We start from the raw sequence: 12441 nt of genomic DNA, 5'->3' as shown, positions 1-12441 counted from the left end.
ATGATCAATGTGGCATCATCCTCATTTTACAGAGGAGAAAATGCAGGTGCAAAGAGGATGCCCTTTATTTAGATCAGGGTTTCTCAACCTTGGCACTATTGACCTTCAGGGAGGATCGTTCTTATTAGGGGAATGTCTTATGCACTGTGAGGTTTTTACCAGGCTTTCTGGTCTCTACCCACTAATGCCAGGAGCAGTTACTCCCCTTAGTGGTGACAACAAAAAATATCTCCCTGGGTAAAAACCCTCCACTGAGAATCACCTTTGTCACCCTAGCTTATATCAATGTAACTAGGGCAAGGGAGCTGGCATTTGACTCAGGTCCAAAGCCCTGAATCATTCAAATGAGTGCGTCTGATTTCCTGAGCACTGGCTCAGTGTCACCAATTACCCTCAGAGTCATTTCCTAAGGTGCTACGTCAGAGAAATGCAAAATGGAACTTAAAAGGGTGTAGATTCTCCTCCTTAGCCTCTGGGTCTTTTTTGTTTTTGTTTTTGTTTTTTTAATTGGGGTGGGAACATGTGTCTCTCTTCTTAATTATTAAAATCTTAGGCTGGGTTCAATGGCTCACACCTGTAACCCGGGCACTTTGGGAGGCCAAGGCTGGTGGATCACTTGAGTCCAGGAGTTTGAGACCATCCTGGGCAACATAGTGAAACCCCATTTCTACAAAAAATTCAAAAACTAGCTAGGCGTGGTGGTGCACACCTGTAATCCCAGCTGCTCAGAAGACCGAGGCATGAGAATTGCTTGAACCCCAGAGGCAGAGGTTGTAGTGAGTGGAAATCACATCATTGCACTCCAGCCTCAGTGGCAGAGTGAGACCCTGTCTCAAGAAAAAAAAAAAAATCTCATAGCTTGGGAAGGTTTACATGTGTGAGCATAGATGTAGAATGGATAAGTTGGTGTACTGAGTTGAGAGAGAACAGGATTTGGAGTCAGACAGACCTAGCCCTGTAGCTCATTTGCTATGAGACACAGGGCAAACTAATTAACTTCTCAGAGTCTCAGTCTCCACATCTGTCGAATGGGCACTCGTCTGATTCTCAGGTCTGTTGTGAGAAATAAATGAGCCAATGGGATGGCACCGTCTCCCTCTCCCTCCTACTTAATAAACCCCTTCTGATTGCAGAGTGAGCTGCTCCTTCAGTGCCTGTAACAAGTTGAGGATATTCGCTTGTGTGCTGAGAGATCACATTAGTCTTACCTTCTCACCACGCTCCCCATCTTTCCCAGGGGGGCCTCTGAGGCCAGGAGCACCCTGTGGAAAGGAAGATTACAGATGTGGTGAATTTAAAGATGACTGGTCACTCTTGGTGGCTCGTGACCCCCAGGGAAGAATCATCAGGTCCCCCAGAAGTCAACGACTACAGCTCCCACCCAATCCCATCCCTTATTTAAATTCCCCAAAGCTCCATCTCCTCCCTGCCCGTGATTGCTGCTCTCCCAGGGGGCCTGGCCTTATAACCCTACACATCAGAGCTCTTAACAGCAGGTATGGTCTGCTGGAAGCTTTGCCACCTGCTCTGGGCTATGAACTCTCAGAAGGCACGGCCTGGCACAGTGAACACTGGGAGGATGAGGATGGCCTTAAGAACCCAGCCTTAGTATTGTGGCATCTGCTCCAACAGTGTCTTTGGAGTCCCCCAAAGGTTGACTTTGAGACATGGTTTAAGTGCAAGTGTCCCATGGATGCAACAGTAGGGAAACAGAAGTAGAAAGTGGGAACACCCATGCCTGTAATCCCAGCACTCTGGGAGGCCAAGGCGGATGGATCACTTAAGGTCAGGATTTCAAGACCAGGATTTCACCAACATAGTGAAACCCCATCTCCACTAAAATACAAAAATTAGCTGGGCATGCTGGCATGCCCCTGTAATCCCAGCTACTTGGGAGGCTGAGACAGGAGAATCACTCCAGCCTGGGAGGCGGAGGTTGTAGTGAGCCGAGATCATGCCACTGCACCCCAGCCTGGGCGACAAAGCAAAACTCCACCTCGAAAAAAAAATAAATAAATAAAAATAAATACAGCAGGGGAGAACAGGCAGCAAGAAATACACTTGCTGGCCACTGGAGCTGTCCTGCTGTGACTCTGGGATCCTGCACAGGATATACCCTCAGAGTGACGACAGCTGAGGACAAGCGATCTGAGCTATTCTGCTGGTGCTGCTGCTGGCCACACATCACATGGCCTGATCACATGCACTCTAGAGGCCAGAGAAGATCCCCAGCCAGAAGAATGCAGGCTGGGCTGCTGGAAGCCCCTATGTAAAATAGTAACATTCCTCCAGCAGGGTTGCTGTGTGGATTAAATAACAAATACATGTAATATGCTTAGAAAGATGTCTGGCATGTATAAAGGCTCAGTCCTCTAAGCTACTATGCTTATTACCTATAAAGGTTTGATGAAGAAACAGGACTGACCTAAATCTATTGTGTGGCGGGGGAAATGTTGCCCTTGACTAGATGTCATGGAGTGTTTTGTTGAACAATGTTCAAGTCTAAATTGGTGTTTATGGTGAATCTTAAAGCTGGTCCTTTAGCGGACACCTTGGGCCTCGACACGGAAAAGGCAGAATCTCATCAGGCCAAAAAAGATGCAACCCTAAAGGTGAAGCAGCCAAGCTATTGTCTCCATTTTGCAGTTAAACTAGCAGAGACCTCAAGGAGTAGCTTGCCAAGATTGTCAAGTCAATTAATAGAAGAGCTAGGATTCAAATCCAGGTCTCCCAACAGCCGTCAAGGGACCTTTGACTTCTTTAGGTTCATTTTGTTTCTTCTGAAACAAACTAGGGTGTTGATTCCAACAACAGTGAAATGTGAAGACTTTCTGCAGATGCCAACAGCTGCATTTACCCTCTAGATAGCTGGCGAGTTGCCTAGGGCTCAGGTGTGTGAACTCTCTGGGTGGTCTATGTTAGGACAGCCGTGTCTCCATCTGGACAATGGGAGTAAGGATGCCTACACCTCTGGCTTTTGGGGAGGATACATTAACTAGCTTGGTGGCTGGGCAGTGCATATGCACAGCCAGCGCTGGTATCCACGCCCTCTCCCCATTACTCACCACACTTCCTGGAGGGCCACTGGGACCGGGGGGACCGACATGTCCAGGAGCACCCTGTTCAGAGACAGAAGTTTGGAAAGGCCAAACGCATTGGTTATAAGTAGTTGCTCCAACTCTCTCTGCAAACCTGTCTCATACTCAATTCACCATGATGTGCTGGAACTGCTGCTGACCTGACAGCCCCTGCAGACATGAACCTTCTCCCTAGAGGGCTGTGGCGTCTCAAGCACCAAGCCTCAGGTGAGTGGGCTTCTGGCACAGAGGTGAGAGGCAGGAGGGCAGGAGGACTCTGGAAGTTCCTTAGAGCTAAGGGACAAGGGTGTGGAGGAGCCTGGGGGTGGGCAGAGAGAAGGGCTGGGCCCTAACCACAAAAGAGGATCTCAGGTGAGGTTTGGCCTTATCCTAAGTGCCCGAGGTAAAGGAAACATTGAAAATGAAACAGTTCAGATCTCAGTGGCATATGTATGTGTGTGTGTGCGTGTGTGTGTGCGCGCATGTTCGTGGAGATGTGTGTGTGCGCATGCACGTGTGCATTTTTGTAGAGATGTGGGTATGTGTGCACGTGTGCGTGTGCATGTTTGTGGAGGTGTGTGTGCTTGTGCATGTGTGCATGTTTGTGGAGGTGTGTGTGTGCGTGTGGGTGTGTATGTGGAGGTGTGTGTGTGCACACGTGCGTGTGCATGTTTGTGGAGGTGTGTGTGGAAGCGCATGGGTATATACACATTTGTGGAGATGTGTGTGTGCGTGCATGTGCGTGTGCATTTTTCTGAAGGTGTGTGTATGTGTGCGTGTGTGTGTGCGCATGTTCGTGGAGGTGTGAGTATGTGCGTACACATCTGCATGTTTGTGGAGGTGTGTGTGCGTGTGCATGTGCATGTTTGTGGAGATGTGTGTATGTGTGCACATGGGTGTGTGCATCCTTGTGGAGGTGTGTGTGTGCATGTGCGTGTGTGCATGTTTGTGGAGGTGCATGTGCGTGCATGTTTGTGGAGGTGTGTATGTGTGCGTGTGTGCATGTTTGTGGAGGTGTGTGTGTGTGTGCACGTGCGCATGTGCATGTTCGTGGAGGTGTGTGTGGGTGCATGTGTGCATGTTAGTGGAAGTATGTGTATGTGTGCGCCTGTGTGTGCATGTTTGTGGAGGTGTATGTTTGCACGTGTGCATGTTTGTGGAGGTGTGTGTGTGTGCATGTTTGTGGAGGTGTATGTGTGCGCATGGGTGTGTGCATGTTTGTGGAGATGTGTGTGTGCATGTGCACATGCACATGTTCCTGGAGGGGTGTGTGTGCGTGCATGTGTGCATGTTTGTGGAGTGTGTGCACATGCACGTGTGCATGTTTGTGGAGATGTGTATGTGCACGTACGCATGTTCGTGGAGGTGTGTGTGTGCGTGCGTGCATGTTTGTGGAAGTGTATGTATGCGCGTGTGTGAATGTTTGTGGAGGTGTATGTGTGCATGTGCACGTGTGCATGTTCATGGAGGTGTGTGCATGTGTGCATGTTTGTGGAGGGGTTTGTGTGCATGCGCATGTGCATGTTCACGGAGGTTGTGTGTGTGCATGCATGTGTGCACGTTCATGGAGGTGTGTGTATGTGTGTGCATGCTTGTGGAGGTGTGTGTGCATGTGCGTGTGTGCATGTTTGTGGAGGTGTGTGCGTGTGCACATGCATATGTTTGTGGAGGGGTGTGTGTGCATGTGCATGTGCATGTTCATGGAGGTTGTGTGTGCATGCATGTGTGCACATTCATGGAGGTGTGTGTATGTGTGCGCATGGGTGTGTGCATGTTTGTGGAGGTGTGTGTGCATGTGCGTGTGTGCATGTTTGTGGAGGTGTGTGCGTGTGCGTGTGTGTATGTTTGTGGAGGGGTGTGTCTGCATGCGCATGTGCAAGTTCATGGAGGTTGTGTGTGTGCGCGTGCATGTGTGCATGTTCGTGGAGGTGTATGTGTGTGCATGGGTGTGTGCATGTTTGTGGAGGTGTGTGTGTGCATGTGTGCATGTTTGTGGAGGTGTGTGTGCGTGTGCATGAGTGCATGTTTGTGGAGGTGTGTGTGCGTGTGCATGTTTGTGGAGGTTTGTGTATGTGTGTGCGTGCATGTGTGCAAGTTTGTGGAGGTGTATGTGTGCACGTGTGTGTGAGTTTGTGGAGGTGTATGTTTGCGCATGTGTGTGTGCATGTTTGTGGAGGTGTATGTGTGCACGTGTGTGTGTGTTTGTAGAGGTTTGTGTATGTGTGCACATGCGTGTGTGCATGCTTGTGGAGGTGTATGTGTGCATGTGTGTGTTTGTGGAGGTGTATATGTGCGCATGTGTATGTGCATGTTTGTGGGTGTGTGTGTGTTGGCTTCGACTGGAAAATCAGGTAAGAAGTGGGTTTGAACTAGAACTTGATGGCTGGGCAATGATCCATGAAAGGAGATGTGGGTGAGGACATCCAGGTGGATCAACATTATGGGCATGGGGAAGCAGGGAGTTCTTACGGCCCTGGAGGCTGCCCATGTTTCTTCCAGGCCTTGTTCGCCACTGTCCCTGGGTTTTGCATGTCTCCAGGGTCAGGACTCATGGAGAACACTCCCACCATCCTCCTTGCCTACACTCCACTTCCATTCCCCTCCAGGCCAGGCTGGCACCAGGGCTGTCTTCACGAGCAGGGAGGAGCTGCCATCTGTTCCCGCTGTGGCATCCACACTTGTCACTACCTTGGCACACCCAGTTCCGATCCAGCCATATGCATGGTGGCCTGGTCATATCAGCACCCTCTAGCTGGTACAGAGCCACCCAGCGGCGGTGCTAGGAGCAGACTGGACGTGTGCTGCAGCTGCTCCTCTTGCCAGCACCGCTCCACAGAGACCCGGGGATGAGTCAGCCCATCCTGCCTCCCACCAGCTCCTGAGATCTCTGGCTCTGCACCATGAGACAGAACCCGACTCAGCTCCAGGAACAAGTGCCAGCCCCCACAGGGATCAAATACACCCTGGATCTGGCCCCAAGGATGGGTGAGCCAGGAGCAGCCGAAGAGTGTGCTTACGTGCTTATGCAAAGGTGTCCGTGTATTTTCCTGGCTGCATCTGTGTGTTTGGGGTTGTGTGTGTGTGTCCATGTGCACACGTGTATTATAGGATGTGTATTCTCTGGTTTGTAGAGTATGTGTACGTGGTTGTGCATGTAAGCACACTTACTGGAGTAACCACCTCACCTGCGAGTGGTGTGTGTGTGTGTCTCATCCACATGTGCGTAGAAAGAGATTTCTTTCATTCGCTGGGCATGTGGACAAAGCCAAGAAATGCTACAAAGGTGGTGGAGGCCAGAACCTCTCTCCGTGCTGACTCCAGCCAACCACTCGAGTGTGGGTGGACCTTTTGGGCCACGTCCCCCTAGCTAGCCCAGAGCTGTAAGCCACAGAGCAGACACTGGGTGGGGCCTCCCTCCGGGGGTCCCCCACAAGGCAGGCGGATCATAGGGACTCACAGGGTTTCCAGCTGCTCCAGGAGCCCCATGTGCACCTTCCTGTCCCTTAGCACCCTGCACAGGAAATAAAAGAGGGGCGGGGGTAAGAGACCCTCAGTGATGCTGTCTTCCCACATGCCAGGGAGGTGTCGGGATACCGTGCTCATCAGAAGCATGATTCCAAACTGAAGGGGTCAGGAGCGCTGTCTAAAAAGTGAAGAAAACCACTAATTCCTGGCCCTTTGTTGGAGCTGGGTATATCGCGATTTCATTCCTTCCTCACCGCCGACCCAGGGTATAGGGGTCAGCACCAACCCTTCGTAGAAATGTAGCTCAGAGGGGCTCACACAGCCATGCAGGGTCCCCAGTCACCCCAGCAGGGTCTCCCACCATAGCACAGAGTCTCCCAGAGAACCAAGATCCAGTGCAGAGGCTAACACCTAGCAAAATGACAAAATCAAAGCACTAACATGCACCAGGTGTCATCTAAACCAGCACTGCCACTCCATGGCTGGGATCCATTTCCTGTTCTGCAAATCCTCTGGGAACCAAGGTGCCCGCTGTATGCAGAGGCCCTTGCTCTCCAGATCCCACTGAGCAGGAGAAGGGAGAGCATGGCAGAAACCCAGAGCTCGCCTACACCAACCCTTCAGTGACAGAGTAGGCACATCCAGGGGTACAGAGGTGGGGCCTGGCCCCATGGCTGTGTCTGGAGCATTTAGTGAGGACCACATAGCCTCTACAGCACCTTAGGGCAGCTCTCCCCAGCGTCTACTCCCAAAATGCCAGGGGAGAGAACTGGGGAGGGTGGCCTGGAGGGAGAGAGCGTGGCTGGGATCTCCAAGTCTCTGAGTCAGCAGGGGAAGGGATGATTTTCTTACCGGTGGTCCAGCAGGTCCCCGAGGCCCCAATTCTCCAGGACGGCCCTGCAGTCCCTGTAAGCACACAAGTTGCCATGAACCAGCTCATCCTCCTGGTTCTGAGCAGATGGGTGGGTGGGGCAGGGACACTGCAATGGGTATCATTTGAGATCCAAGGAGGGGAAGTGGCTAGTGTCCTGAGGAGGAGAAAGGGCTGCCTTCCATTCAGTGGGGCTCCTGCGTGTGGACTGCATGGTGCAGATGTACAGCTGGGCAGCCTTTGGAGTCCAGATCTTCAGGTAACCAGCCCTGTGGGGGAAGGGGGACACAAGGACTCACCGGTTCCCCAGGCATGCCTGGATCGCCCTTCTCTCCTTTGGGCCCTTGTTCTCCCTGTTGGTGAGAAGCACAGGGTAGAGTGGACTTCACGGAGAATTCCCCTCATCACAGAGCACATGCCCCCAGCTCTGGCCACACAGGCCGCCTCCAGTCCTGTGTATCACCTGATAGGTTCCCACCCCCAAAGGCTGTTCCCTCTGCCTAGGGGTTCTTCCCTCCTACTCCCCAGGACTGATTCTGACTCATCTTTCAGGTCAGGAATCACTTCTTCAGGGAAGCTGAACACTAAAATGGGCCCAACCCTCCTGTTACAGTGGGCCAGTGTACTGTGCCTTCCTCCTCCTGCCCCCTGTTACGGCAGCAGTTTTACACTTAGTTGTGTGGTTTGATTCATGTCCCTCCAGCTTAGAGCCTGGCATGTGGAAGATCATCAGTGAATAATGATGGAAAGAGTTTTGAGACGAGGAAGGGTCTTTAAGGGCCTCTGGCCCAAACACTATTTTTTCTCCCTCCCTCTCCCTCTCTCCCTTCCTCTCTCTCTTTCTAGTAGAGATGGGGTCTCACTAGATTGCCCAGACCTTTCTTGAAATCCTGGGCTCAGGCGATCCTCCCTGCATAGCCTCCTGTGTACCTGCCTCCTGGAACTACAGATCCTCACCGCCGTGCCCAGCTCCAACCCCTTTCTACATGGAGACGCTGGGGAGGGGTTCTTAACTAAGGAGACCCAGACCTTTGGGGACAGACTGGGGGTTGAACCCTGGACTCTGGATGGCCAGAATGGTGCGTCTAACTTTTGCTGAAGAGAGGATGAGACACAGGCTAGACAGGCAGTGCCCTGGGTGGGCCCAGGATGGAATGATCCAAGATAGGGCAGGCTCACTTCCAGGGAACCACGTCCAGGGTGCCCAACACATCTCCCAGGAGGGCTGAAGGGACATGTGATCCTCAGCCTGCAATTCATATGGAACAAGGAGAAGATGAGCAGATGGGGCACTACAGTGAGGGCAGCCCTCCAGGAGCTCAAGGGCATATCTTTCCACAGCTTGTGGCCACTGTGCAGGAGAGGAGTGGGGCCAGTGGACCAGGGTGGACACAGCCTCAGCTTTAGACCCGTACAGCCTGTCTTGGGAGCCCTGGCCCTCTAACTTATTGGCCGTATAAACTTGGGCAAAGTAGTTACCCATACTGACCCCTTATGACCTTTGCAGTTTCCATATCTGCAAAATAAACAGGTGGTCTCTTTTTCACATAGGGTGCAGGTCAATGGTACAGAGAAAGTGCAGCAGACACAAGACATCAAAAAGAAATGGCATGGGTTTGCAGAGTTCTCCAGGAAGGCAGATAACACCCAGAGCACGCATACCCAAAGGCAGTGTACGACCTTCTCAAGGAGCAGAACCTGCTACTGTCCCAAATCCCCACAGCCTGTTTAGGGGGGCATCGGGCTCCCCTGCCACAGATAAGCCCAAAGAGAGCTGGAATGAGCATCTGCCTTGGGTGTAGAAGGGAGTCCTGCATGGATGGGGTGTTTGCAAGACACGGCTTCAGAGAGCAGGAGATGAAGGGAGGACCCTGGATGCATCTGGAAGAAAGAGTCTGATGTCTACATTAGAGAATCTGAGGTTGGCTAGTTCTAACCTTTACTTGGTGGAGAAATAAGCATAGAAAGACACTATCTACTAAGGGTTTCATGTCACTTTCTCTCTCTATGCCTACACAAATATTGAAGGCCTTGCAGCTATGGTTCCTACCTGCCCTCCCTTCCCAAGCCTCTCTGATACAGCAGTTGGACACCGCGTGGTCTGCAGCTGGCTTCCTCACTCAGCATCACCTATTGTATGGAACCGACATGGTCTACCTCATAGAGTTGTGACCTGGATTCAGTGAGATTGCTTTTGCAAAGTGTTTCACAGTGCCCAACACAGAGGAGGTTTCAACAGATGCCAGCTCATTCCTCCGCCTAGAATCTCCATTGCCATTGAGCTCAGAAGACCTGTCTAGCCCCATTCACCACGGACAATAATACCATTATTTCTAGCATGTTTTCCTCCTAGAAAACTACCCATGGTGGGGATTTCAAGTCTTTTTCTGGTCCTCCAGTCATTGGCAACACAACGCGTAAAGACAAAAGGGCTTATGGGATTGCTTCAGGAGACACACAGGGAAGACGTTTGCACATTCTGCCAGTGTTGGTGAATGGGACTGCAGTGGCAGGAAGACAAAGTGAGGAGCTATGGGGGGTCAGGCAGGCCAGAGAAGGAATCAAGATGCTCAAGACATTTCTGCCCCAGAGCCTAGGAGTCAGGAGGCAGTACCTTCCCCCTAGGAGCCCTCTGGAACAGTTCTATCAGTAGCTATTGAATGCATACGTTTGGCTGGCTTCTGTCTCCTCCCCACTGCCCCCTGGTGACCTCAGCCAAGTTAAACAGCATCTCTGGGACTCATGATCATCTCTGCAGGCTCTGGTCATTGCCTGGGCATCCTGGAAGCCTCCTTAGCAGGGTGAGGGGTAGAATCAGGCTGGTTGGACAGAGCCTTCCTAAGACAGCTGCTTTGGAACTGATGAGCCTCCAGTTACAAAACCTTGTTTGAGTTCTCCACTGCAACTTCCCCAAGCACGAGGCTGCCTGTCCCTCCATCCTCCAGCAAAGGTTTTGACATCTGCAGACCCCAGAGATATGCCTGCTCTGTCCTTTGCAAACCACCAGCACCCTCTCACCTCATCAGGTGCAGCCACCAGCTATCCCCAGGAGCCTCCTCAGTCCCAGAGAGGGCAACAAAATGAGTCGGGCTTCTCCCTCTACTTCCTCTTCTCCTTTCCATTCTCTTCCTTCATTATGCGGCAGACCTTAACACCCCTCTAAATTGCTCTCTCCCCAGCCTCTTCCTGCACTGCAGGGACTCAAAGGCATGTGCCTGAGGAGAGCAGGGAGAAGTCAAACAGAATAACACTTTCCAAACCCATCAATACAAGCATGGGTTGCCATGGCGACGAAGACAGTCCCAGGGAGACTCAGGCAATTGTCCACAATGAAACTTTTTTTTTCATAGGCATAATTTCCTTGTTTGCATCTGAGAGTGACTTCCTGGCTCCCAGGCTCCCACAGCAATGCAGAGCCTGCAGGAAGGATGTCAGTGCTGGGACTCGAAGGGGAGGGTGGAACAGGCCCCTCATGTGCCTTCCCAGTGGAATGCTCTGGAAATTGTGTTTTTACAGAGCAATTCCTTTAAGGAGAGGTTGGACATGTAGGCTTGTCTCAACCCTGAGGGGCTCAGGGTGGACCTGAGGGAGGGAGGCCCACAGATGTCAGGGGCATGGCGAGGTAATACATTGAGGTGGTCCAGGAAAAGGCAGGCGACCAGTGGAAGGGACAGGCAGTGTGATGGGAAGCCCCTTGCACAGGACAGCCAGCCCGAGCTGAAGCAAAGGCAGTACAGACGCTCCATCCAGTGCGCTATGACTGACACACTAGCCCCTCATTCCTATCTCGCAGGTAGGGCCTTCTTGGCAAGCTCCCTAGCACCTCTGAGCTGCAGGACCAGCACCTGTAAGATGGACACAGGTGCCACTCCCTCAAGGCTGTTAGGAGCCTTGGCTGTAGCAGTGCCAGGAAAATGCCCGGAGCTGAGCTGCTGCATGGGGTGCTCTGCCCTTCCAAGCCCCTGTCTGCGAGAGCAGGTGAGAAACCAGGGTGGTAGGCAGGGAAGGGAGGTCCTCAGGCAGTGAGTGCTGCCCTGCAGGTGAGAGAGGGGCTGTGTCCCTTACGCAGTGAGTGCCTGTCTCTGCCAGAGCGGAGCAGAGTTCTAAGTGTTTTACATAAAGTGCAAATATCCTGTTATTTGCATTTAATCCTGAAAGCGTATTTTTATTGTCCCAATTTTATAATTGAGAAAACTAGGTCTCAGCGAAGAAACAGATGGACCATTTTCAAGGACAGGTGGGCAGTGAGGCAGCGCCCTCTAATGGTTGACAGCTCAGTGACAAGAAGGCTCCTTTCACATCAGGGCCTTCTCTCCCTTCAGGAAAGGCTCACAGCCAGAGCCTGTGCACCTGCTCTTTCCCGCAGAGTCTCTCACCCACTTCTCCCCGAGTCTGTGCTGCCCCAGGATGCCCCCACCTCCCCGTGATGCTTCTCAAACACAAAATCCTTCCTTCTCCTGCAGTGATTTCAGCACCTGACTCAGTCTCTCTACCTGCTTCCTTCTTTTGCATCACACACAGGATTCTTTTAAGCTTTTAAAATGGAATCGACTTAATATTAAATAAACAAAGTTAGCAACAGCTGAAATGGACATCTACCCCAGCCTCTCAGCTGTCCCGCAGGTCAAGCCCTGATAGCAGAACTGCATCAAAGGCAGCAAAAGAAACAATGTCATGTTTTCTGGCTGCAGGGTTGCCAGCAGCATAAAGAGACCCTGAAAACACCTATTTTCTGAAGAGTCATTCATGAAAAGAGAGGAAAAAGGTTTCTAGAGGTTACAGTGATGATAAGCTTTATTTCCTGCCACGTGTGTTTGTGTGTGGAAGTAGCCAGCATCGCCCTCCGTCCATCTGGCACACCCCTGGTTACGTCTCAGGCTCCAGTCCTCTGAACAGCCTCTCTGAGAATGGGATCCCCTCTTGACACCCCTATCTCTGGTCTCCTTCACTGCCATTATCCATGGGGAACGTCTTTGCCTCTCTCTGACTCTCATCTTCTGGCATCTCAAATAATTCTGTTCTCCTCAA

The 12441-nt window shown here is 51.7% G+C and overlaps 1 protein-coding gene across 3 annotated transcripts in view; it reads right to left on the bottom strand.

Moving 5' to 3' along the window:
• LOC105488274 (collagen type XXII alpha 1 chain) overlaps positions 1-12441 on the bottom strand; it is a 327347-nt gene that overhangs the window by 99269 nt on the left and 215637 nt on the right. For all 3 annotated transcript variants that reach the window (XM_011752157.2, XM_011752158.2, XM_071067774.1), the window contains exons 33-37: positions 7713-7766; positions 7395-7448; positions 6535-6588; positions 3066-3119; positions 1209-1262 (exon numbers count right to left, since the gene is read on the bottom strand). In XM_011752157.2, the coding sequence (XP_011750459.2) occupies positions 1209-1262; positions 3066-3119; positions 6535-6588; positions 7395-7448; positions 7713-7766 (270 nt within the window). The remainder of the gene's footprint in view (positions 1-1208; positions 1263-3065; positions 3120-6534; positions 6589-7394; positions 7449-7712; positions 7767-12441) is intronic.

The sequence above is a fragment of the Macaca nemestrina genome, chromosome 8 (genome assembly GCF_043159975.1).
Source record: "Macaca nemestrina isolate mMacNem1 chromosome 8, mMacNem.hap1, whole genome shotgun sequence".
NCBI classification, from domain to species: domain Eukaryota; kingdom Metazoa; phylum Chordata; class Mammalia; order Primates; family Cercopithecidae; genus Macaca; species Macaca nemestrina.
The sequence above is the reverse complement of the archived record's forward strand: the minus strand, read 5'-3'. Positions and strand labels throughout refer to the sequence as shown.